The sequence below is a fragment of the Cervus canadensis genome, chromosome 15 (genome assembly GCF_019320065.1).
Source record: "Cervus canadensis isolate Bull #8, Minnesota chromosome 15, ASM1932006v1, whole genome shotgun sequence".
NCBI lineage: Eukaryota > Metazoa > Chordata > Mammalia > Artiodactyla > Cervidae > Cervus > Cervus canadensis.
Genome location: NC_057400.1, coordinates 68,330,822 through 68,358,327, shown reverse-complemented (window position 1 = coordinate 68,358,327; position 27,506 = coordinate 68,330,822). Strand labels below are relative to the sequence as shown.

The 27,506-nt window shown below is 40.4% G+C and overlaps 1 protein-coding gene and 1 non-coding gene across 5 annotated transcripts in view; one reads left to right on the top strand and one right to left on the bottom strand.

Moving 5' to 3' along the window:
• INPP1 (inositol polyphosphate-1-phosphatase) overlaps positions 1 to 26,163 on the bottom strand; it is a 29,423-nt gene extending 3,260 nt beyond the window's left edge. The window contains exons 1-4 of one of the 4 annotated variants that reach the window (XM_043488254.1): positions 26,140 to 26,163; positions 6,820 to 7,087; positions 4,578 to 4,638; positions 1,525 to 1,725 (exon numbers count right to left, since the gene is read on the bottom strand). In XM_043488254.1, the coding sequence (XP_043344189.1) occupies positions 1,525 to 1,725; positions 4,578 to 4,638; positions 6,820 to 7,023 (466 nt within the window). In that variant the 5' untranslated portion in view covers positions 7,024 to 7,087; positions 26,140 to 26,163. Of the gene's footprint in view, positions 1 to 1,524; positions 1,742 to 4,577; positions 4,639 to 6,819; positions 7,088 to 22,795; positions 23,170 to 26,139 lie in introns of those variants that run through there. The other 3 variants (XM_043488252.1, XM_043488253.1, XM_043488255.1) reach the window with 3 other exon arrangements.
• TRNAE-CUC lies at positions 9,599 to 9,671 on the top strand. Its single transcript has one exon. It is a non-coding gene; the product is annotated as a tRNA-Glu (tRNA).
• Positions 26,164 to 27,506: the final 1,343 nt, after the last annotated feature.

Sequence of the window (27,506 nt, the reverse complement as noted above, 5' to 3'; positions counted from 1 at the left end):
CAGGATAACTGGGGGATCCCTTTGAGTTCTTACTAATCAGAGGACAGGTCCAACCAAGGTGGGTGGGAAAGTCTCCTTCCAGGAATCTGAATTCCACTCCATTTGAATTCCATCATGGATGGAATTGCCTTTTTGTTTGTTTTGTCCCTCAAATTAGGAGGAAAGAGACGCTGGTGTCACAAGAGGAAGAAGCTCAGACGGTAAAGCGTCTGCCTATAATGCGGGAGACTCGGGTTCGATCCCTGGGTTGGGAAGATCCCCTGGAGAAGGAAATGGCAACCCACTCCAGTACTCTTGCCTGGAAAATCCCATGGACTAAGCAGCCTGGTAGGCTACAGTCCATAGGATCACAAAGAGCCTGGGAAAAAGAAGCTAAGGAGTGAGGTTTCTCCTTAAAAGACATACCTGCCAGCAGCTGACTGCCAACATCTAGTGAATTAATACCCAGTTAAGGATGTGCCAGGCACAAGATCCAGAGAGCTAGCTAAGAGAATCAATTCAGGAGAAAAACAAAACAAGGTTTCCGTTCCTCAAAACCCGTAACTGAGGCTGATTTACCTTTAGGCGATAAAAGATTCTGGGAAACATTCATAGTCTGCGTAACACTCCACTGACTGAATGTTCTACTGCTATGATTAAAGGCATTTCTATCACGTATCAGTGTGCTTGCAGGGGAGAGGGTGAGGGAAGTTTTCCTACTCAGCTTAATGATTGGTCCCAGTTGTATTGGGTAGACTATGCCAAGAACCTGGGGAAAAGTGGGACTTAGACCCAGGGCATTATATTAACGGCATCATTGAGACAGGCCTACAGTTTTAAAGCAATGAACTATAGATTATGGTTCTACCATAATCATGACCAAAAAAATAATGGTGAGGTATACACAGGACTCACAAAGTGACTGCTAAGAGTCACATTCAGTAATGTTTTGCTTGACCTGTACAGTGGTTCTGCTTGTTTCCTTACTTAACTGAATTAGGAGCCAAGAGTTAAATTGTGAGAGCTCATTAAAAACCTGGATGTGTTTTTATTATTTTTAAATCTGAAGATCTGCATTGTACTCCCAGATGGTAATAATCTGCCAGAGCTGAATGTTCTTAAGCTGCGTGTGTGTTCAATTAGTTATAGCTGCTATCATTTCATTCTTCTCTCATATTTAGCAGTCTGGCCCCTGAGGTCTTTCAAAAATGAGTTAATTCAGTTTTGTATATCTGCCTCTCTGTGTGTGTGTGTGTATACACACATGTGTGTTATAAATATATGTGTATATGTATATAATACACACCTCAACTCTTCATTTATTTATTTATTTAGGCCCCAATGTGTAGCTTGCGGGATCTCAGTTTCCCAACTGGGGGTTGAACCCAGTTGTGAGAGTCATTTGTCATTTTAAAACTTCAAAAATTTAAAACTTCTAGAAGAGTTAAACCATACTCTCAATTTTCATTTTTCCAACACCCCCCTTCAAAAAAAGGATTACTAAGAAAAGCAAAGAGACAAAAGCAAACACTCTCCTCTGCTTACCTATAGGATCCACCCAGATTCCCAAGATGTCCTGTGGAATGCTGACCTCTACTGACTCCAGGGCTGGGTCACTGAAGGAAACATCCTGGTGGACAACCTTGGCTAAGGCCTCAGATGCCAGTTTGTTACCATTAAGGACTTTGCTGAGAAGAGCTACTGTTTCTTCCTCAGTTGGACACAGTCTCATGATAATCTTCTCCCCTAGAGTAAAGACAAACTGAAGACCATTACATCTCAAGTTTCAGAGGAGAAAGAACAGGAGATTGGGAGAAGCACCTTAGATTAGGTGAGGACAACATATCCAGCGCACTCCACTATTCATTTTTTCTTTTTCCTTAACACCAATTGTATTGGGGTATAGCCAATTAACAATGATGTGATAGTTCCAGGTGGACAGTGAAGGGACTCAGCCATGCATATACATGGATCCATTTTCCCCGAAACTGCCTTCCCAGCCAGGCTGGCACAGAATACTGAGCAGAGTTCCATGTGCTATACAGTAGGTTTCTGTTGGTTATCCATTTTAAATATAGCCCACTCCACTATTCTAAATTGGAGAATCCCATGGACAGAGGACCCTGGTGGACTACAGTCCATGGGGTCACAAAGAATCAGACACAACTGAGCAACACCACACACACACACACGATATCCAGATGTGTCTCCTAATCTGGCTGACCGCCAGAACCGTCCAGTGGGCTTCATAAAGTCAAAGCTGATTTAGTGGTCACTCAGCTACCTCACAGTGAGAAATGAACTCCAGGCACCAAAGGACCTTCTCTCCAAAAAAAGTTTCCATATGGACACATGCACAGTTTTCTGTAACCAGGTTAAGGCAGCTCATGTTAAGAATCCTGAACACTGAGTCTTTGATAAACAACCTTCTATGCTTTTTACCTTGTGGCCTTTAATATCCTGGAGGTCTCCCTGTTCACGTTTGAATATGTTGATTGAAAAGAAAAGAGTTTTTAATAAGGACACAGAAGGGCTTCCACCTCCCTTTATGATGCTGCTTTTAACTAAATACTGTCTATGCTCCGTAAATATAAGATGAAGTACATTCATCTTTAAATGTGGTAAAGCTCTAGGACTCTAAATCACATACAGAGAATAGCTCTCCTCTGTGAAACCACTGGAAATCAGGATGTAAGCAAAGCTGCTTCTGCAATTGAAACCCCCCAAGTTACCAAGTCCATGTGTTTGCCATCACTTTAAAGATCCTTCTTAGACCCTTGCTTCATCTGGTTTCCAATCCCCGAAGCACAAATGGGAAAAGAGGCTCTCCTACAAGTTTTACCAAGAAAAAGTGACAGCAATGCAGAATATAAATTTTTAAAAGTTAAGAAAACATGGCACTTTGGGGCTCTTGAGGTATCTCAACAAACACTCCTAACTAACCTAGCCATTCCAAGAACCAGCAGCATTGCCATCACCACAGCACCTGTTAGAAATTCAGAACTTCAGTCCCCATCCCAGACCTGCTGAGGTCTGACAAGATTCCCCAGTGACTCCTGTGATTTTTGGGAAGCACACTGTGAATCTATCACAATGATGATTCTGAAACAGCAAGAATCAGTCAATTAAGCTTAATTCAAATTAAATGAGATTGTTAAAGTTGGGGAATGTTAATCACCACCACTTGCTGAGCAGGTACTCTAGGCTCAGTAGAAGTCATGGGTTCACTCAAAGGAGCAAATCATATCACGTTACTCTATGCTTAAAATTTACCACTGAATTCTCATCATACTTAAGGAAACGCCTTCCTTTGAACTTCCATGATCTCATCTCACCTCATCCACAAGCCCCTCCTTCACCATGGGTCTCTGCCCTCCAATATACTAAACCCATCCTCTCCTTCAGTTCTCAGGAAAATGTATGTGGAATGCATTTTTGCCCCGATCATTCTAGATAAATATTACAATAACTGTTTATGATGTAGCCAAATACAGGTTTTTTTAAGTGTAGGATTTCTTCGGGTAAGTCACAGGTGATTTTTTTAACCTTAAGTTTAACTGAGATTTCTCTTTCTTCTTACTGTCACAGAACTAACTGTGTATCTTAATACACAGCCCATGAAATGACAAATTTTTTCCAGAGTTAATCCAGAAATTAGTTTTCTTTGTAAATATGCCTCTAGATGTTTAACTATTTGTCACATGATCTGTTTAAAGTTCACCATTTTAATCTTCTACCATTAAACAAACAAAACCCAGGCAAACTAAAAACCACTTGCTTCTCTAAAAAAGGGTCAGAGATTTTGTATTTTTCTGTCTACCACAAGGGAACATGGGGGGGTCCATCAAAGGAGAATTTGGCTCACAGGAAACTGATTAGAGTTAAACCCTGGTGCTCAAAGGAGCCTTTCAGGTTGTCCAGCTCCCTTACTGAGGTTCTGAGACCAGAGAAGCAGTGAGGTCGTTCAGGGACAGGGCCTCCTCTAAATTCTCAGCCTAGGTCTGTGGGCTACCCAAAGTGTCAGTCACTCAGTCCTACCCGATCCTGTGTGACGCCATGGACTGGGGCCCACCAGGCTTCTCTGTTCATGGGATTCTTCAGACAAGAATATTGGAGTGGGTTGCCATGCCCTTCTCCAGGGGATCTTCCTGATCAAGGGATCAAACCTGGGTCTCCTGAATTGCAGGTACATTCTTTACTGCTGACCCACCGGGGAAGCCATGGGCTCTCCAGGAGGTCCACAAATGGGTCTACTTGGACCTGAGATTGTCTGTACATCTGTGTGGATCTGCATCCTTTGGGGGGCATCTATTACTTCCATCAGATTCTCAAGGGGCCATGCAACTTTCCCAAAGATTAAATCATTCTTCAATGCTACAGAGTTCTATCTAGAATACATGTGAACTTGCTAAATAATTCTAATATGCCACATCTCTGTCTTACAGGGCAGGTTATCCTGAAGTGCTGAATGAAGTTGAACATTCAAATATGTTATTTACATGAAAGGCCTCCAAACATTACTTTCACGATGTAAGTCGAAAATAAAAATACCATATGATAATTAAGTTATAAAAATATATTAAGATTCTTGTACTTACCCAAATCATTAGTAAATTCATTGGATTCTTCTCCAAAAATTTTTTCCCCCAAGCCTGGAAACTGAATGATTCAGAATATGATAAGAATACAAAGCAGCAACAAAAAAAAATCCCACATTCATGTTCAATTCTGAATAGATTTCCACTTTATATTTCAAACTAAACAGCACAAGTAGTTCAGAAATTTGGAAGTTTACAATTCCAGAAATCAATCCAAGTGTACTAAGTGAAGTCAGATTGGTTCAGCACTTTTCTAATATCAGTAGTTTTCTAACATTTTCCCGCTCCTTTGCCCCTTTAGAAAGTCCAAGTCATGGTAGAAGTCTGGTTTCCTTATGTTCTGTTGAGTCTGCAGAAGTACTTCTAGAACTTCATCCTTCTAGTTACGGGCCATGAGCTAGAATGTTTACAAAGGAGATGTTTTAACTGCTGCTCCTACAAAGTACCCAAGTAACTTGTACAAGTTATTGTTACTGCCCAAGCACCTGAGATGCTTAGTTGAGACTGGACAGAAAGGAGCAGAGGATGACATTTACTGTTGTTTTCTGCACATGTTAAGGTATCATTAGCCATCAGGCTAGGAAGGCAATGTAGCAAAAAAGGGGAAATATTTTATTTGCCAACAACTTATGCATCAATATTTTGATGGAATGAAAAAACAAACAAAAAGAAACAAGCTGAATGGGAAACTTCTCTCATCTCTGTATGACCAGGAAGCTTTCAGACACATTTTGCTTCTGATTTTCTCTGTAGTAAAGATAATTTCTCTCAAAATATGTGCTGAATTATGGTATGAGTACAATTCTCAGGCAATAAAAGCAAGGAAATGCTTCAAATATTTGAGCTCAGTTATTCACAGATGGCCAATAGATATAACAGTGCCCACAGCTACTTGTTATTTTTAACTATTTGGAAGAACAATGCAAGTCAACACATACTGGCACTGAACCTATTGATCAAGTCATCAAAGGCTGAAGCTCCAGTCTCCCAATTTGCCTAGAGACCCTTTCTGAGGCTATAGTACGTAAGAGTCACGATATTTTATACATACCAAAAGTGAATATCATTTATGTATTCATAAATCCTGGCAGATACTTCATGAATAAACAATTGCCTGAACTTGTTAGAACGCTCTGAGGCAGATATTAGCCCACAAAACTTACATTTCTAATCTAGTTGCTCAACCATCCCTTCCACCCAGCTCTCTGGATCAGTAACAAAAATAAATTTCCTTCCACTGGATCCAGATTGTATAGGGCATGAAAAAGAAAACAGTCTGTAGAAATTTCAAGGGGTCATTTATTCTCTCTTCCTACCTGTGGTCAAGGACTCACTTAAATGATTCTAAACAATTCCTAACATTTTGAGAATTTCATAGAAAGAATTCCAGTATTTTGTAGGGCTTTCTGACATAAAATTCTATCCTCCCAAATCTAAAAGAAAAGTAATTAGATTATTATATAAAAGGTAATATGGTATCACAAACAGCACAGACTCTGGAGTTGGTCAGCCCATGTTAAAAAACCAGCTCTACCGTTCATTTGCTGTGTGACCCTAGGCAGGTTATCTAACCTCTGTGTCTCCCTTTTCTCTTCCATTACATTGAAATAGTTCTCATAAAATTGTTATGAGTTAAACTAATATATTTAAAGCCCTTAGATAAGTACTTGGCTCACAGTAAGCATTTACAAGTGCCTGATAATGTTATTGTTTGCTATAACTGCTTATGAATATAGTTTATTTACCCTAGTCAGCTTAAAAGACCTAGAATTACAATCATTGTTAGTTACAAACAATGTTTTCCTACTAAAATAAAGGGAGACTTTAAGTCTCCAGAACCCTATGAGGCTATCACTGAGGCAACCATTAGGTAAATGACTATGTCAAAAGGTGGGACTTAATATTCTCAAGTTAAAAAAAAAAAGAGATATAAAATAGTATGTTCTCATTTCTTTGGAGTTAAGTTAAACCTGCCATGCACACACAGAAGGAAAACATTCTAACATTTAGCAAAAACAGTTGTGGTTTTCTCTAGTGATAGAATTAGGAGGAAACATTTATGTTTTTCCTGTAACATACATTTTAGTAATATTGCAGTCAAAATAAGGGGGGAAAACCTAGTTGTTTATTAGAATCCATGGTGCTGGGGGGCGGGTGGTGGGGAGGAGGAGGTGAGCTATTTCATGGGGGGAAACCACAGGGGTAAATAATTTGCAATTACCTTGGCTGTGACATTCCTTACCTTGTTCTCCATATTCCCTTTGATAACTTCCTGTACCAGCACATCAGCCAGGGTCTTGAAATCAACTGCAAACTTCTTGTTCTTTTCTCCCTCTTTCTTTTCTTCTATCAGCAGCTGGAAGAGGGCTTCCTGCTGCCTGCACGCCCGGGCAATGTTGGCAGCTTTCTCAGAGACTCGGAGCAGCTCTTGGAGGATATCTGACATTTCTGAACCTGGCTGTTTGGTTGCAGCAGCTGGTGGAATAGGCACCCACCCGCTGAGCTGTCAGCTGGGAAAATACAAGAATGTGAAACAGAAAGCAGTTCAGAGAGTGAGTCAACCTGTCAGCACGGCTGAGTGGCTAGTAGAGATCACACTCACAACCTCAGGTGGAAGCTTCATCTAAAACTTGAAACTTATCTTTCAAGATCAACATATTTATCCTCTCAAATCCACTAGGCAAAGAAGAGATTTCTCGGTGAAAGAAAGTCTCTAAATGAGAATCTACACTGTATTTACCAAACTCTAGACCAACAGGCAGGTGGATACAGGAGCACAATGTTGAAAGGAAAAGCCAAGCTCATGCAATGACCTTGGAATGAGCACATGAGCTTGGCAACATTATTAAAGGAGTGCTCTTTCTTTCACCCTTTGGGGGAAGAAGGAAGAAGGGAAAGTGGGTTTATCCTATCAGTCTAGAGCAACTTTCTAAAGTACCAAGCACCACACCGGCCGACACCTCAGTGTCCTGCAAGACTCTTGAGATCACACACTTGAGCTAGCAGCCCAGGTGATGTACCAACCCCCCCCCCCGCTTTTTTCTATTAAAAATGTCCCACTAGCTGTGCTGCTGACAGCAAATTTAAATAATAAAATGAAGTAAAACATGCAACTTGTTGGGATTTGAAAAGTTCTGGCTTCTAAGAGGCATGCTACAGTGCCTTGACATACCTATTGGGTAAATAGCAGAGAAACATTTCTCTGTTTGAATAGTAGCTGCATTTTATTGAATGCTTTAATAATTCCTATCTCATTATTATGAGAATTATTGTGAGGATTATCAGCCTTATTTACAGTCAAGGAAACTGCAGCTTAGAGAAGTTAAGCAACTTGTTTAGGTTACATAAGACTAACCGGCAGGGCTCTGACTCCCTCGTACACAGAAGCTCACTTTCTTTATTATCCTAACGAATACTTTACTTCTTAAAAAAAAATCCTTTAATGGACTGTGGGAGGCTGACAATTAGTACAACAGTGAAGATGTCAATGCAATGGAGTTAACTGTGAACTGTTATAGCTGTGTTGTCTTAGGCAAGTCTGCTTTAAAAATCATATGCTATTTTCTTAAGATAATGGGCCAACCATCGTAAGAAAATATGTCCAACCTCAATAGTAATAAATGCAAAGTGAATAAAACAATGAGACAGCCCACTTCACTATTAAATGGGCAAAACTGTTTCTAAAGTTAACAGTCATTCTTGCAGGTGTGGTGAAACAGGGGCTGATATTCTGCTAATGGGCACGTAAAAATGTGGGTCTGTAGAGGAAAATTTGAGAAAAATGGATCACAATCCCTAGAGGTGCCTTTAGCCGCTAATTCCAGTTGGCTTTATTTTGAATTAAGAAAGTTATGTTTATGTTTATAACTTTAATATTTTAAATATTTCTGCACAAGAGGGATTAGTATTATTGACTGTAGCAAAAAGTTAAAAAAATCTTAAATCCTGGTGAAATGTAGATAAACTATTATATAGTTATTAAATAATATTTTTGAAGAAATTTAATAGGAATATGTTAAAATGCTATAATGTTAAATAGATACAGTATCACAGTATGCTCCTAATTTGTGTTTAATACACACATACACTCTGTTTATACATATGGAGAGAGAGTTTAAAAGACTAGATGATGTTCTAATGGTAGTTAAATGTTTATCACTGTGGTTATCACTGTGTACTAGAATTGTGGAGGATTTTTCTCATGCTTTTCTGTAATTATCAAATATTCTACAGTAAATATATACTGTTTTTATAATAATAAGTGATATGTTAAAATGCTTTGGGACAATTAAGCACAAAGGAAAAGAATTCCTCAATTCCTAAAGATAACTGTCCAAACAATGTGGTGCTATGGCAACAACACAAATTCAGATAACAGAGATGATAGAGTTAAAAATTAAACAACACCACCTGCCTACTTAAATGGCTTTTTCCCCCAAGGCATAAATACATTAAAAAAAAAATCACTTTGGTTGACAAACCTCAACATTAAGAAAAATAATTATATTAATATAGCTGAGCCATCTTGACTTAGAAATAACTTATAGCATCTATATGCTATTAATTATAAGTTTTATATAATATATACATGCATGGATACATATATATCAGTAGAATACATAAGTCCCAAGTATATAAATTCAATAATTTTGATTTCTTAGTATGCATTATATAATTATTATAAGGGAAAAGAATCAATGAACTAATAGTATCTAAGTAACTTTTTATCTTAAAAACAGCATGAAGATTTTAAGGAGTCCAATTTGAAAACTTTCTAGATTAACAATCAGTGTGTGTGTGCATGTGTGTGCTCAGTCATGTCTGACCCTTTAAGACCCCATGAACTGTAATGTAGCCCACCACGCTCCTCTGTCCATGGGATTTCCCAGGCAAGAATACTGGAGTGGGCTGCCATTTCCTCCACTATGAGATCTTCCTTACCCAGGATTGAACCCACATCTCTTATGTCTCCTGCATTGGCAGGCAGATTCTTTACCCCTAGATTAATACCAGTGGGGAATTCCCTGGTGGTCCAGAGATTAGGACTCCATACTCTCACTGCTGAGGGCCCAGGTTCAATCCCTGGTCAGGGAACAAAAATTCCACAAGCCACACAGTGCAGCCAAAAGAAATAAAAGCTTCCATCCCATGCATATTATTAAAAAATACCAGTATTGTCTATTTTAGTCCACTTTGTTAAAACCGATTAGCTTTTTAAAAACAAACACCGTACCACCACACTGCTGAATAACCAAAAATCTCCCCCATGATGTCCTCAGAACTCAGGTGAGTTACACAGGTTACAAGCTCCAAGCACCACCACCACGCTTGTCTCACACAGAAAACTCACCAACCTAGTCCTGATAAGCTTCTATACAGCAGCTGAGAGATCTGGTATTTCTCCCCTTTGAACCTGATCTTTGTTTGCTCAATAATGAGTATTCTCACGTCACCTGAGCGGAGCAACTTGACCAATGGGGGAAAAAATTCAGCTCTAAACTTCAGCCCCATAATTAACAGTGGCACAGATTTTCAGAATTCATCATAACACAGTAAATCAGGTTTTTCAGTTCCAAAGTTAGCCCAGCGCTCAACCTTAACCACCCTTTCTTCTCAACCTGGAAACACTGGTATCTTATCAAGCTCCAGGCTGAACACCCAGTTTCAGCTCAGTACAAGGCTTTCTGTAAGCCACCCCCAGAACGTCTTTAGCTCCAGGGTCCTAGCCCCCTTAAAAAAAAAATCTCTCCCAGCTATCATCATCTACACGCAAGACTTCCTAATTAATTTGCATAGCTAGCGGGCCGCTTTCTGGCTGACTGGACTGTTTCGTCCAGACGAACGAGGCCCCGTCCTCTGTGCTCCGTTAACTGCTTCCGGGTCTCTCTCTGTCCTCAACTCAGTTCGCTCTTCAGGCCGCAGCACTCAGGGCGTACTGGACAACGTGCCCTCACTTTGAAGGACTCAGCTTGAGAGAAACTGTCTTAAAAGAAACTGAATTGTACATCCAATACAGAATTTCTTCGAGCTTCTTAACAGCTCATATTAACACTTATGGAAATTCATTTAGATGATTTTAAAAAGGAAGTTTATATACTCATGACTGACCTAAATTAGCTTTATCGAAACATTTCAAATACTTTAAGTGAAAATTATTATAGACTCATGATAAGTAAGTAATTGCATTTACCATAATTTAATAGCCTTGAATATAGAAGAAATTCCCTGGGATTAGTGGTTAATGGGTGTTCTGAGAACCACATGTTAGAAGTACTTAAGGTGTCTACTATAAGACAGATTTCTTGGTTCCATCCCAAGTTAGCGAGTCAGAATCTCTGGAGACAGGGCCCAGGAATTTGTATGTCGGCTTCCTAGATGATGCTGAACACTGAGATGTAATAGCTGCTGTTCTTAAGGCTGTTCATTCTTCCTTAATACTACACTGGTAATTTCAGCGGGGCTGAGGTATCTTGGTGGAACCATGTGCTACCAGTTATCCATGCACAGAGAAAGACCCAAGCTAAAATAATAACAGCCAATAGCATTAGGTGCTTACTTTATGGCAGGCATCCTTCTAGGCACTTTACATGCGTTAACTCTAATTCTCACACAACCCTACAAAGAAAATACTATTATCTCTATTTTAACTGATGAAGAAACTGAGGCACAAGAGGGTGAAGCAATTCGCCCAAAATCACACAGGTGGGAAGTGGCTAGGACAAGATTCAAGCCCAAGTAAACTGGTAGAAACCCACACTGTAAGCCAGTGCTCTAGCCAATAAAATCCTTTCATAAAGTGTTAGCTGTTAACTAAGGGAAGAAATGAGCAATCACGGGATAAATAATCACTAGACTATTATTATAAGGTGCTTTATATAGCAAAAAGCAGAGAAACACGCATACCTACCTGATAGCTGTCAGTAGTCTGTTAAAAAAAAATCACGCTTTGATACTCATTTCCTCTCTTCTCTCAGGAAAATCTTTTCTCTAGCTGATCCTCAGTCTCAATGTAAACCATCTTTGCTGGACAGTAAAAGCCCTTCTATGTTCTACTGAGGTCTCTCTTAGCTGGCTATCTTGACATGAGGGGTGGGGTGGGGGTGTCCGCTTATGCCGAAACATCTAATTCCTCAAGCACTTGTTGGCTAGGGCTACCCTAAGTAGGTGCCACAGACTGGGTGGCTTAAACAACAAATTTATTTTCTCACAGTTCTGGAGACTGGAAGTCCAAGACGGGCAGGGTTGGTTTCTCCGGAAGCCTCTCTCCGTGACTTGCAGATGGCCTTTCCTCTGTAGATGAGCATCCCCAGGTGTCTCTCAGTCTCTTTATAAAGACTCTAGTCAGACTGAATTAGGGCCCACCCATGCGACCTCACTTAACCTTTACTGAGCTAAGCTAAAGGCCCTTCCTCCAAATACAGTCACACTATGAGGTATGGGGAAGATAGGGCTTCAACATACGAATTTAGAGGAATAAGATTCAGCCCAAAGAGACCTTGATAATCTCAGCAAATACCATCCCAATCTATTCCTTTGTCTTCTGTTTTCTGGCCAGAGAAGTGGGGCAGGGTTCTTTTTCCTGTTTATGTGGTCAATAACTTTAATTCTGTGAGACAGTCTTTCCCACTAGAAGCCACTCACTTTTACAGCGAAATCATTAATGGTCAATGAACACTGAAATACTCATAAGCTTTATTTTGTGACAACCATTTCAAGTCACATTTGAGCAGAACAGGTTTAAAGAAGTTATATTCTTCACTACCCCAGACCAAATGTATATCTACATGTTTACATAAGATCATGTCACAATGCCACATAGAAAGTCTCTTTAGTTTCTATGGGATTTTCACATTAGAGAAACGCTGAATAAACTGAAGTAGGTCAATTAGAAAGGAAAAAAAAAATCTTAAGATTCTTCATGGACGCCCAAATCTCTCTACAAAGACAAACCTCAGTGTTAATTTCTGACCAGATATTTAAAAATCATATCTGAATAATATACCCATAGTTCAGATGAGATAATCAGTATAATGGGAAAGACACAGGCTTTGGAATCAGACAAACCTGGGTTGCAAACCAGGGCTCTGCCATCAATTAGCTGTGTGGCATTAGGTAATTTAGCCACCCTCTTTCTTCATCTGCCGTATGGAGACAATACTTCTCTTGCGGGACATGCTCCCGGAGTCATAAGAAACCACACATGCTTAAAGGAGATCAAGCACAGAGCCTCACACGTAGTGGAGACCATCTTCCCAGCCCAGGGGTCAAATGCGTGTCTCTAAGTCTCCCACACTGGCAGGCGGGCTCTTCACCACTAGCGCCAACTGGGAAGCCCATAACAAATGACAGCAATGACTATTAAATACAGTTTCACAGAACTCACAGCCACAGTCCCTACTTGAAAAATACGAGATTGGCAGCTTTGTATGGGTCACTGAAATCTTTTCTGAAAATTTACTACTCTATTAAATCCCAAAGGCTGGAATCTACTTGTTATTATTCGAATGACCCAGAAAAAAGTTCCTTTATGAAGGCCAGATCTGATTGCTTCGGTTTCTGGGCGTCTGGGTAGAAACCTTGGCTCCTGGATGCTGAAGACTGCTCTGGCTTCATGGTAGGCTATCTACAGATAGCTCAGGAGGGTCATTATTCTGTCAAGGGGTTATCTTGTCAGGAAATCTATAGAGATTCTAAGGCCAACGGTGTCTGTTCTTGTGTGAGGAGCCTGGTTGTAGCTGAAGCTGGCCATGCCCTTGTGTTGTTCGTGATGACAGAAGTGTGACAAAATAGATAAGGGCATCAACAAAACAGAAGTGCTCACTAATGAATAGGCAAGTAGGTCAGAGCATTTCTGTTGACAGTCATTTCTTCCTGCAGATAATCCACTCCTTTTATAGAGCCCACATTCTTGCCCATTAGACAATTCCACCCCATTCGCACCATTCATAACTTGAATTCACTCTTTCATTCATCCCTGGAGGACTGGCAATTTGAAATGACTGTGTGGTGGCCCTGACTGACTGCTACTGCTGTTGGGGAAAACAGCTCAACTTCCATGAAATACCTGGGTGTTTTACTACAAGTGTTTTTGGTGACCTCTCACGGGGTGCAGCTGTCCAGGACTCACCCCGGGTGGGCACATGCTGAGGCTGGCCAAAACTCTATTTAGCTCACATTGCTCTTGTAGGGGGAACAGAGACTTTGTTCCTGATCCCCTTCCAGCTTAGGGCTGCTTCAGGGAGTAGTTTAAAGAATGGAAGCTGCCCTAGCAGAAAGGATGGTGTACAGAAGTGGGCCCACATAGAGGGGCTCAACTGGATCAACTGATGATGGCAAATGTGCAATTTGCTAACAGTAGCCTCCCCTGCAGATGGTGATTGCAGCCATGAAATTAAAAGACGCTTACTCCTTGGAAGGAAAGTTATGACCAACCTAGACAGCATATTAAAAAGCAGAGATATTACTTTGTCAACAAAGGTCTGTCTAATCAAGGCTATGGTTTTTCCAGTGGTCATGTATGGATGTGAGAGTTGGAATATAAAGAAAGCTGAGCACCGAAGAACTGATGCTTTTGAACTGTGGTGTTGGAGAAGACTCTTGAGAGTCTCTTGGACTGCAAGGAGATCCAACCAGTCCATCCTAAAGGAGATCAGTCCTAGGTGTTCATTGGAGGGACTGATGTTGAAGCTGAAACTCCAATACTTTGGCCACCTGATGCGAAGAACTGACTTACTGGAAAAGGCCCTGATGCTGGGAAAGATTGAAGGTGGGAGGAGAAGGAGACGACAGAGGATGAGATGGTTGGATGGGTGGCATCACTGACTCAGTAGACATGAGTTTTGAGTAAACTCCGTGAGTTGGTGATGGACTGGGAAGCCTGGCATGCTGCAGTCCATGGGGTTGCAAAGAGTCAGACACGACTGAGCAGCTGAACTGAATTGAACTGAACACTAGAAATAACCCAAGTGACCATGAACAATAAAATGAAGTAAACTGAGGCAGACTTACAGAAGAAAATACTACACAGCAGTGAGAATTACTGAATTACTACTTTGGGCAATAACATGGATTCATTTCACAAAGGCACACTGCTGAGTGAAAGAAGTCAGACACCAAAAAAAATACACTGAGCAATTTAATTTAGTTGATGTTCAAGAGAAGGCAAAACTAACTTATGGTGTTAGAAGTTGCAGTGGGGGTTACCCTTGGAGAAGGAGGAGGGATTACTTACTGACGGGGGTAAATGATGGGGCCTTTAGGCATTGGGAACATTCTGGATTTGAGTGATGTTTATGTGAGCAGATTGACTTTGTGTAGACGCATCAGGCTACACACTTAGGCCTTGTATACTTTTCTGCATGTATTTCTAATTGAACAAAAGTTTTTAAAAGGGTATGTGTGTACAGAGAGAGAGGAGAGTCCGCGGGACAGCTGGCTCCTCCAGGAGCCACGCCTGACCCTCCATCTTTTGTACCAGGGCCATGGGAGAATGCGGGCAGGCCAAATCTCTTTCCCAGCCCTCCAACACACTGTACACTGGTTTGCTTCCTTGTGCTCTGTCTGGCAGATTTAAATGTGTGTGGTTTCTTATTACTCTGAGCGCATACCTCAGAGGCACTCAATAAACATTGGCTTATGAATTTCCTCTTAGCTTTGTAAACACAAAATTCATCTTTGTCATATTGTTTATTACACTCGGTTTTATACCCAAGGGACATTCCACAGGTGCCATTAGGCACATGGGCCCATATTTATTTACATCAAAGCCTACATATAATCAGGGCTTCCCTGGTAGCTTAGTCAGTAAAGAATCTGCCTGCAACCCAGGAGACCAGGGTTTGATCCCTGGGTCAGGAAGATCCACTGGAGAAGGGAATGGCAAACCACTCCAGTATTCTTGCCTGGAGAATTCCACAGACAGAGAAGGTCCATGGGGTTGCAAGAGTCTGACACAACTTAGCGACTAAACCACCACCACCACTACGTACATCCTATATTCATTTACAAAAGCAAACCAAAGCTGTATCTGGATGATTAGCAACTGAACTACATTTCTGAGCACCAAAGAAGAATCTGATATCCTGCTCTGTCATCTGGCAGTGACCTATCTTGATTAATTTCACTGATTAAAGGGCCCAAAATGGTAAGTTTAATTTGGCTTCGTTAGTGAAGACATTAACTGGGGATATGTAAATCCATCTATTTAACCTTCACAGTTCTCCCTCCCTCTTCCCATTCTTCAAACAGTGTTGACATACAGGCCTGTTTCTGGGCTGATCAGTCTACCTCACCCTAGCCCTACTGAGGCTGCTCTTGGACCACATTAGTCCACATTTTTGCTCACTGATGTGGCTCAAAGCAATAGATCACAAAGATAGCCTCTATCCTCAAATGTTATTCGGGTAGCTTTTAAGTGGGAGCTTGTGTTTTCCAAATGAGTAAGATCAAGAATTAACTGAAACATTCATTAAAAATACAGTTTTAGACTTCCCCTGGAGATATTGATCCAGGAGATCTGGGTTGAGGAGAGGGAATGTCACTCAGCTATTTTTATTCGACAATTTAAGGAAACACCAGGTTCAACCATCAGCGATGTCTCTCACTGGGTATTCAGAAGCAGAACAGGGAAAGGCTATTAGCTACTGCAACTGCCTTGGTTGGCTAAGGGTCAACTATATTGACTTTTTTTGTAACAAAAATCAAGTGCTGGAAAGAAAGCAAGTAGATCTACATAATAAGTATTCCACATTAGCATAACATTGCCATTGAAATATAGATTTCAACGTCTTCTCAGAATGCATTTGAAAAGTAGAAAAATATTCCATTTAGAAATACTTTTAAATTTGATAGTGACTCCTTTTTATCCTCTCCTCCAGAGTTAGAAACATTTTCACTAAATATAAGCTCTTTTCTACCTTCTAACTACACACTTAAACTTCTACATGCTAAAAGACGTTTTTGGCATACAACCGAGCTGTCAGAAATGAAACCTGAAATCATATAGACTATTAAAAAGAAAAAAAGAAATTAGATTCAGTGTAGCTATCTTAATTGTGGGAAAAAATAAAATATTTTTAAATTTAATGCCTAATTCAAGGCAAAAAGAAAAGACACAAGAAGAATGGCTTGTAAAAAGAATCTTTTCCAGCAGAGTATTAGTTTGGTAGCTGTTAATCCTATTATTAATCTTGTTGTTTTTCAGTAGCTAAGTTGTGTCTGAGTCTTTTGCAACCTCATGGACTAGCACACCACGCTCCTCTGTCCTCCATTGCTCAAATTCATTTCCATTGAGTTAGTGATGCTATCTAACTGTCTCATCTGCTATCAGTCCCTTCTCCTTTTGCTTTCAATCTTTCTCAGTATCAGGGTCTTTCCCAATGAGCTGGCTCTTCACATCAGGTGGCCAAAGTATTGGAGTTTCAGCTTCAGCATCAGTCCTTCCAATGAATATTCAGGGTTGACTTCCTTTAGGATTGACTGGTTTGATCTCCTGGCAGTCCAAGGGACTCTCAAGATTCTTCTCTAGCACCACAGTGTGAAAGCATCAATTCTTTGGCACCCAGCCTTGTTTATGGTACAACTCTCACATCCATACATGACTACTGGAAAGACCGTAGCTTTGACTGTATGGACCTTTATCGGCAAAGTGATGTCTTTGCTGTCTAGCTTTGTCATAGCTTTCCTTTCAAGGAGTAAGGTCTTTTAATTTCATAGCTGTAGTCAACATCCACAGTGATTTTGGAGCACAGGAAAATAAAATCTGTCACTGCTTCCACTTTTCTCCCTTCTACTTGCCATGAAGTGATGGGACTTTATGCCATGATCTTAGTTTTTTGAATGTTGAGCTTTAAGTCAGCAATTCACTCTCCTCTTTCACCTTCATCAAGAGGCTCTTTAGTTCCTCTTCACTTTCTGCCATTAGAGTGGTATCATCTGCATATCTGAGGTTGCTTTCTCCATGCATATCATTAATCTTATTAATCCTCAAATCCATTTTTAACATTTCCTTTTGAATGAAACATTTTTAGTCATTTTATCTTTTCTTCTGAACTTTGCTACACTTACTTTTGGCACCAACTCACTTAACACTTGCTTTTATGGTCTATATAGCCATGTTTAGGCCACAGGCGAGCTGGTTCTTAGGCTCTGCCTGGACTTTAACCAACCAGGTGTAAAACCTTAGCCACATGAGTAAGCTCTCAGGGACTTGTTTTCCTCATTTTTGTAAACACAAAAAAGGAAAAGAAAGAAAGGATAGAGAGACTGGAGGAAATTATTTTTATGGTCTGTTCCAGTTCCAAATATTCTGACTTTTTAATTATCCACTTTCCAGATAAAAGAGGTTGGGGAATATTATTCAGCCTAAAAGGAATGAAATTTTCTGGCACATGCCTCAATATGCATGAACCTTGGAAATATTATCCTAATTATAAGAAAAAGTGAAGTGAAGTCGCTCAGTCATGTCTGACTCTTTGCGACCCCGTGGACTGTAGCCTACCAGGATCCTCAGTCCATGGGATTTTCCAGGCAAGAATACTGGTTGGGTTGCCATTTCCTTCTTCAGGGGATCTTCCCGACCCAGGGATGCGGGTCTCCTGCATTGTAGGCAGACGCTTTACCATCTGAGCTACCAGGGAAGCCCAATTATAAGAAGCCAGGCTTGAAAGAACAAGTATTGTATGATTCCACTTATATGAGGGACCCAGAATAGTTAAATTCATAGAGACAGAAAGTAGAATGGTGGTTACCAGGGCTGGGAGAAGCTGGCAATGGGGAGTTATTGTTTAATGGATCCAGAGTCTCAATTTGGGATGATAGGAAAGTTCTAGAGATGGATAGTGATGATGGTTGTATAACAGTGGAAATGTACTTAATGCAAGAGAAATGCACACTTGAAACTGGTTAAAATGGTAATTTTATGTTATATGTATTTAACTACGATTTTTAAAGAGTAAAACACAAAATTACAAGTTCAAAAAAACATACATTTCAAAAGCTTTTGATGTTTATCATCAACCTAATAAGGAAGGGCATAATAAATATTGTTGGTTGAATGAAAAAAAAAATAGGTTGGGGAGAAGTCATGAAAATTAAGTTGAATAAGAGCACTAGGCTCTTTGCCTTGTATTTGATTTTACACTGACTCACACCAGTTTTATTGTTTTGGCCGTGTTGTGAGGCATACAGGATCTTAATTCCCCAACCCCAGAGATTGAACTCATACCCCCTGCATTGGGAGCAAGGAGTCTTAACCATTGGACTGCCAGGGAAGTGCCCACACTGGTTTTTATAATTAAATTGTGTTTCTGGGTTACAGTGGTTTGGGTTAGTGAACCTTATGAAGAAGGCCTAAGCCCCTGACCCCAATTCTAATTGTTCTCTCTCTGAAGTGAAGTGAAGTCGCTCAGTCGTGTCTGACTCTTTGTGACCCCATGGACTATAGCCCACCAGATTCCTTGGTCCATGGGATTTTCCAGGCAAGAGTGCTGGAGTGGACTGCCATTTCCTTCTCCAGGGGATCTTCCCGAAATAGGGGTCGAACCCGGGTCTCCTGCATTGTAGGCAGACGCTTTACCGTCTGAGCCACACTGTTCTCTGATAGGTTTTAAATTCCTTGAGAGCAGGACACACAATTTTTTCATTTCCTCATGATACACAGTGGGAATTCTGTGATTTAACTGACTGATATAATTCCTGATATCAATATCATGTTTATTGAGATAAACATGTTTAAAAGGATTTTATTGCACTAAGATTAATCTGTAAGGGTTTATTCATTATGTAAATTTTAGGATTATAACTGTGAGGAAACATGATTCAAAGGAGTTCTTAACACAACATTTTAGAAGATGGTTATTATTATTTATTTCTGCAGTGATAAATTACATGACCTAAAATATATTCTCTGAATATTATAGCAAGAAAGCAAAGATCACAGATCACATTATGTGTCATTTCGGCAGACTGGGTTTCTGGCAGCCTATATCTTATCATTCTACTTCCATTTTGTAGAGGTGAATGTTTATTTTTAACAGATATTTAAGGAACACAAAGAAATAGCACCTTTTACTTGAAAAGGTCAAAATACTAAAAAGATATAAAAGGTTCATTAAATCTACTCCAATACATTAATATACTAAATGCACTTGCATTCTTATTAATCCTGAAACCACAGGTAATTGTCTAAGCTGGTTAATATTTATCTTCTTGATCTCATTTTTCCGTTTCTATTTCCCTCATTTTTTGCTATTCATGGAGGCTTACAGTCAGCCATATTTTAAAAACAGATCTTTCATGATTCCCAGATCAAACTGAGATTATATGGGATTATATGTCATTCCGGCAAACTCCAAGGAGTTAACTAGAGGGGTTTTCTAGAACTTGGGAGATAAGATCCTATTTTTGAAACTATTGATAATTTTAAAATTTTAAGTACATTAGGATTACCTTAACCATATTAAGTAACATTTTCCTTTAGTCATTTGAATTTAATCCTTTGCTATTTATTACAGCTCTCATTAGTATCAAGGGAAACCTACCATCATCACTCTGTAAAGAAAAGGACAAATTTAAGTATCTATTGATAAAGTTAGCAAATACTTACATTAATTTAAACTTGGATAATTAAGAGATTTTAAATACTGAGTTGATTAAAATGAAAACAAGAAAGCAAGGAACCCTTTTCCACCTTTCCAAAAGGAAAAAAAAAAAAAAAAAACTGAGAGAGTGCGAAAGGAAGAGACAGAAAGAAACAAATACTTTCCATGTGGTAATTCATCTGAATGAATTCTTTTGTAGATAATTAATATTTTACTTTGTCAATTCATTTTTATATATAATTAACCACATTTTATGCCCAAGTTTTTTTTTTTTTCTTTTTTTAGATGATGTTGGGTCATTTTAATAAAAGTTATAAATAAGTTACTAAAATTTGCATGCTGGTCTTGCCTGATTAGGAACACAAAAGCAGTAACAAATAAGGCTGTTATATGAAAGAGAAATGATGGGGTACAATATTTTGCTGTAGATTACTTTCACAGTAACCTGCACTAAATATCCGTTAATAAAATGCTCTTATAACATTAAAGAACTTGAATTAAGGTTGCCTACCACAAAAAAGAGACTGACTATGTAAAAATTTTTGCTAAATTCAATCACCCTGGAAGGCTTGACTAAAAGCAATATAAAAGTTTCAGATTTCCTCAATGTGTGACATTATCACATTAGCAAAACCACAGCTTCCATCTATGCACATGTTATCTTCAGGAATGCTAATAGATTATATCAGCAACAGTTATTGCCCATCTGTGATTTCCAATCTTGCCTTTTTTGTTTGTTTTGGTTTGCCCTTTTAAATTTTTATCATTTTGACCTATTTTAAGTATCTTCTTTCCCTTAGGAATTCTGATTCAGGAAATCCCAGGTGGCAAACTGGAAGTCTTTTAAAACCAATGCTATCCTCCCTTCCTCTCAGGTGCCCTCTAGTCCTCAGGTAATTTTAAAAATTAGACAAGTTTGGGGACTACAACTCACCAATCATGAGAGATGAGAAACAAAGTACCCTCCGCTCTCCCTTTATCTCTAAACTCCAAACCAAACAAAAACATCAATCTAGAGAGTTTTATTTGCTTCATTAATTTAAGCAATTAATTATGCTTAAGCAATTTAAGATTCAAAATATTTTAACAAGGACATTTATTGAGGACACATATCTAGAAAAATTTCATATATATAGCATCCTCACACTTAATAAATGAAGACACATGGTTTTATTAACCACTTTATAGAACACCATTATCTCAGGCAATTTGTCTACAAAATGAAATGGATTAAGACATACTCTAATTGGTATTAGAGACAGAAATAAAAGCAGAAATAAATATATAATGAATACTGTATAGCTTTTGTTTAATAGGCCTTATATTTCAAATTAGACATGATCTTTTTTTTTTCAGAACTACCACAAGTATAGCTGTAATTTAAATCTATAATAAGACATTTCACATTAAATAGTATGAGTCCAAGCTGCAATTTCCAACCAAGTGGTGATTTAGTCCAAAAGCTTGAAAAGAAATGGTAGCTTATTCTATAAAAAAATAAATTGTAACTTTATGCATTTTACATAATCTTCTTCATGACTATGACTAAGAACTAACTTCAAGAGTAGTTTAAAAATCTACAAGAGCTTAAAAGTAGATTCTAAGAATACAAACAAATATCTGCCTTGAAAAAACGAACTCTTCTATTACCTTTCTCCCCCTAATATTCCCTATTTTAAAAGGTAAAAAAATTAGGTCACTTAGCTAAGTCATCAGTCAATAGTGGTTCAGTAGATTATTTTCATCATTAGACTATTATCAGGCTAAGTAGGGCTGATCCTTATCAACTTCTTTGGTTTTTAAAGCTAGAAGTCACAGGAAAAAAGTTTAAAAAAGATTTTATTCAACATGTGGGATGCACTCAAGAGATCTATCCACACAGCCTTAATCCACTGTTCTGTGGAAGTGAACGCATTCACATAGTGGGCAAACTTCTGCTTATTCAACACTTTAAAAGTAGCTTTAAAACGGAAAATCCCCCCAATACTCTAATCGTTTCTATGTATTCTTCATGAATGTAATAAATAATCTAGGGTTTGGTTTTTTTTTTTTTTTCATGCTCTTTGTGTCTTAACAAGATACTGAATTCGGCCAAATCCATGTTAACTATTTCCCCCTCTACTCCGGTCACACCAAATAACTATGCACATCTCACAAAACTGCCTTTCAAAATGCAGGGGATTAAAAGCAAGAAGGCAAAGACTTCTAAATATAGTCCCTTCATGTTTATTTTACCCTCATCTTAGGTCACTAGCGGCAGCCAACAGCGATGGACACTTGGAAGCATCTCTCAAAGCAAAACGAAGGGGCGCTTGACAGCTACGCCATCTACCTGTTGAACCCGGGCCACTGCGCTCGGCTACAGTCAGATCAGCTTCTACGACTTAAAAATGCTAATGATCAGAAAAAAAAAAAAAAAGTTGTCTGCCAGTCTTTCTTCCTTCCGTCTATTTCTTTCGGGCAGTTTCTGCGAAACCGAGGGAGGACTCGCGAGCTCCTCCGCCCGGCTGGTAGCAGCAGCGAGGGGGCCGGGCCGGGCGGCGGGCTCGCTGCAGCGGACAGAGGTCATCACAGGCCGGGCGGAGAGGCAAGGCGCCCTCCCGACCCAGATTTACTCACCTACCGTGCGGAGAGGCGATGGCTGCGTGCTGTTCGCCCAGCCGGGAGCCCCAGATCCGAGCAGGAAGGGAGGTTGCGGCGCCGGGGCGAGGGGCGCGTAAAGAGGAAAACGTATTACCTAAGCCGGGATGCGGAGCCCAGAAGGAGGCTGCAGCCTTTCCCTCCAGAAACGGAAGAGGCGGGGGAGGAGGAGGCGGAAAATGCGGAGGAGGAGGTGGCCGGGCGTGCGAGGCTAGCGAGGGGCGCCGGGCGTCCGGCCGCCGGCGCGGCTTCGGGGCGCCGAGCGGGGAGCGCGGTGGTGGTCGTCTGAAAGCCAGGCGCAGCCGGGCGGCGCGCGGCCTCGCTCGGCCGGGGATCGCAGACCGCAGCATCCGCCAAGCCACCGCCCCCTCGCGTCCCCCGGGACCGCGGCGTGGAAAGGCGCGGTGACGCCTCGAGGCTCCCGGGGCGAAGCGGGCATCCCACGCCTGCCTGCCCGAGTCTGCAACGTCACAAGCGGAGCGTGATGATTCAGAGGGAGGCGAGTGCCAGGAAGAGAAGGGCTCCAGGGTCACCTAATCCAGGGCTATTGTTTTGTTCTTGCAATCGCCCACAAATTCGGTTTTAGTATCTTCCTCCTCCATTCTTCCGTCCTTTTTTTTTTTTGGTGAGGATTATGGGTTTAACGAACGGGTTGGCAGCTGTGAAGATGGACTTCCTGCGAGTGACAATGGGGTCCCATTGTTCCACTAGAAATGTCAAGCGTGCGGGCTGTTCCGCAAACCCTCGCAGCCTCTCCTGGGCGCTTGACTTACAAGGTGTGGGCCTAAGGCCACCTTGACCGGAAGCACACCGTGGGTAGGAAACTCTTCTCTCTTAAACGCTTTAAACTGTGGGATTCAGCAGACCTTAAGGATGGTTTCGAATGGTGGGTGGAGATTGGAATGAGTGGTGACCGGGAGAAGGGTAGGCATTTTTAAAGGGCTACAGAGTTTTGATTAGAAGGAGTCTGGCCGGCGGCCCAGCAGGCTGGATGTGGTTAGTGAGCACCCTGGGCCTTCTAAAGCCCTTCACACATCATGTCACTTCATGGCACACCTAAGAAATGGTCACGTCTGCAGGACCCCAAATAGCAAACAGGAGGCTGCTCATGTAGGAGGCACTGGGCCCTTCCACCTTGGAGACCACGGTCTATATACTCATTCCCTGGCATGAAATTACAGTGCTCTGTTTAGTGTTCTAGCAACCAGGTTTTCTGATCTCCATTTCCCCAAACCTCCTGAATTGTCAAGACCTGGTCCTCAGAGCAGTGGGGAAACCACCAAGACAGGGGCCCGGAGTAATGCTGAACTTGTCACAGTCCAGGAAATGATGCTTAAAAGGTTAGTCTCCCAGACAACACATCTTTCTGCTCCCAGCCTGCTTCTGTGATGTCTGACTGAGACAACTTCCCCTCCTTCCCACCCCTTTTCACTCCCACCCCATTACTGGGCTTTCACTCACTAGCAAGTCCAGCTGATTCATTCCTGTCTCTCCAGATTCATTGTTTAGATCCATCCCCCTAGGGCTCCTTAGGTCCATTTCCTTTGTTATTGTTATTTATCATTATCGTTATCTAGTCCCATTTCTATCTATGATGGAAAAAAGTCAAGAAATAGTTTGAACATGATATTTGGAAGTAAAGAAGCGAATACCAGAATAGTGAGAGCAAAGAATTTGCCCTGAGGGAGGAGGAACTGGGGGAGTGAAGGGTGGAGCAGGATGTTTTTGTGACAAAGCTGTGTTCATCTACAACTGAATCTATTCCGCTTGCCACTTTGCTACCACAGAGCTCACCCTACATCCCACGTCTCAGTGGGTTGCTTGCTTAAAAGCCTTCATTGGCTCCCACTTCCTCAGTCATATGGAGAGCAAGCTTCTAGGCAAAGCTTCTCTCCCCCTCCAATCTGTCAACCCTGCCCCCCTCACACTTGACACCCCATTTTACCACACCACATCTAGTTTCCTAAATGCATAAATTTGTTTCATTCCTTTGTGCCTTTATACATGTTATTTATTTTGCGTGGAGTATTCTCTGCTGCTGTGTTAATAGCTAATGGCACGAGCTAAGTGCTCTTGTCTTTTATAGCTATTCATTCCTGTATCGATCCTATGGTAGGATTACTGTTAATCTCAATTTAATAAACAACAAAACTGTGACTTAGAGAGGTTAAGCAATTTACTCAACTATGTAGCATGCATGTGTGGTAAATCGCTTCAGTCATGTCCAACTCTTTGGGACCCTATGGACTGTCTGTCCATGGGATTCACCAGGCAAGAATACTGGAGTGGATTGCCATGCCGTCTTCCATGGGATCTTCTCAATCCAGGGACTGAACTCAAGTCTCTTATGTCTCCTGCCTTGGCAAGCAGGTTCTTTACCACTAGCCCTACCTGGGAAGCCCAGAGTGGTGAGACCACATCTGAACTCAGCAGTATGACTCCAGGACTCACATTATTTTACCTGTTCATACTTTTAAAAAATTCTGACACTACGTTTGAGCAGGATTTAAAGGTTTTAAAAATCTTTAAAGTGAAAAGAAAAAAAATCTTAAAAAGTGCGAAGAGAAAATATAAGTGAATTGCTTTTCACTTCAAAGTAAGTGTGAAAGGATAAAATTACAAAGGAAAGTGACAGATCTGACTATGGAATTTTTAACTTCTTTCATCAAAGAAACCCATAAGGTAAAAGTAAAAATCACTCCAAAATATACAATATAGGGACTTCCCTGGTGGTCCAATGGTTGAGTCTTCACCTTCCATGCAGAGGCTGTGGGTTCCATCCCTGGTTGAGGAGCTAAGATCCCACATACCTTGTGGCCAAAACCCCAAAACATAAAACAGAAGCAGCAAGCAGGACTTCCCGTAGTCCAGGGGTTAATACTCCACACTTCCACTGCAGCAGGCATAGGTTCAATCCCTGGTCAGAGAATTTCACATGCCATGTGGTGTGGCCCAAAAAAAAACCCCAGGAGCAATATTGCAACAAATTCAATAAAAACCTAAAAAATGGTCTACATTAAAATATATTTTTAAAATGTGCATTATATGTGAAAGATGAAAGTAACATCCTCATTTAATAAGATCTTTAAAAAAAATCTTTAAAATATAAATATCTTGTTTTTAAAAATGGGCAAAATATAAATTAGTTAAATCATGAAAGTCAAATGCAAATGGCCAAAGTATTTTTAAGAGAAGTGAAAATGTAGAATTATAACGCACCTTCAAGAGAATAAGGGAATAGAGCTAATGATCCGGGCCACCGACCCTTGAGACAGGATGTGTAGCGAATAAACAAGCTCACTGCTGAGAAAAGCATAACTTACCTCAGTGTTTCTGGAGGGCAGTTTGGCAGAATGCAGTAAAAGCCTCAAAAATGTTCACACCCTTGGACTCAAAAATTACATTTCTGGGAATTCATAATGCAGGGATTGACAAATATTTTCTATAAAAATCCAGGCAGTAAATACTTTAGGCTTTGCAGGCCACATACGTCTCTCCTGCTTTTCTTCTTTGCTGTGTGCTTTTTTTTTTTAACTCTGCAAAAATATGAAAGCCATTAGCTTGAATGTTGTAGAAAAACTGGTTGTGGCCTGAAATTGGCCTGAGGTCAGTAATGCGTGCAAAGAGTTGACTGCAAGAAAGTTCATCATGGTGAATTTGGTAACAGTCAAAAAGAGAAAGCAACTAAATGTCTGAGGATAGAAATTCATTCCAACCAAGTGTGAAACAAGTTTTTTAAAAGTTTTTAAATGTTTAAAAAATTTTCAGAATGATATTTGTTGCATGATATAGTATTCATGGTTTGTTAAATGGAAAAATACAGTTTACCAAAGAATATCTATATTATCCAAGATACAACATAATTATGTGTATGGTGGTGGTGGTTTAGTTGCTAAATCGTGTCCAACTTTTGCAACCCCATAGAAGCCCACTAGGTTCCTCTGTCCATGGGATTTTCCAGGCAAGAATATGGGAGTGGATTGCCATTTCCTTCTCCAGAGGATCTTCCTGATCCACGGATGGAACCAGGGTCTCCTGCACTGCAGGCAGATTCTTTTCTGACTGAGCTACCAGGGAAGCCCAATTATGTGTATATATGCATAGAAAAAGAACTGGAAAAATATAAGATGCCAATATTATAAGATGTTGCTATAATGTAAGGCGTTGATAGTGGTCTTGGGGTGGGGGTGAGATTGTAGATAGCTGGGGCTTTTTGTTGTATGTATATGCTTCCAATAGTGAATATGTAATTGGTTTTGAAATAAGTAAAAATAGAAACTTTGCTTGGGTAGCAATAAGGCCTTTAGTTGTCAGTTTGAGAAAATCTTCCCCAAATTCACTTTCCCTCTCTCTGTGTACTCCCTGAATACACAATGATCTTTTGAGTACCATTATTTATTTCACTGGAGAATGGTCAGTACCTTTATTTAGCTATGCATTCCGCTGTTATTGCACATGTGGGTTCCCAGTAACATACCGTTGTAAGTATGCTGGTTATTTCCTACTTGCTATCTGCCAGATCCGGTTTCCTTCCTTCTCTGCCGGACTCTGTCCTCAAAAGGCAGAACTTTCAGAGACTATTTTCTTTGGGTTCTCTTGCCAGCTGGCTTCCTCTGAGAATTGGCCAATGGGTGAACCAACAGTAGATTGAAAGCGAAAGTGAAAGTTGCTCAGTCATGTCCAACTCTTT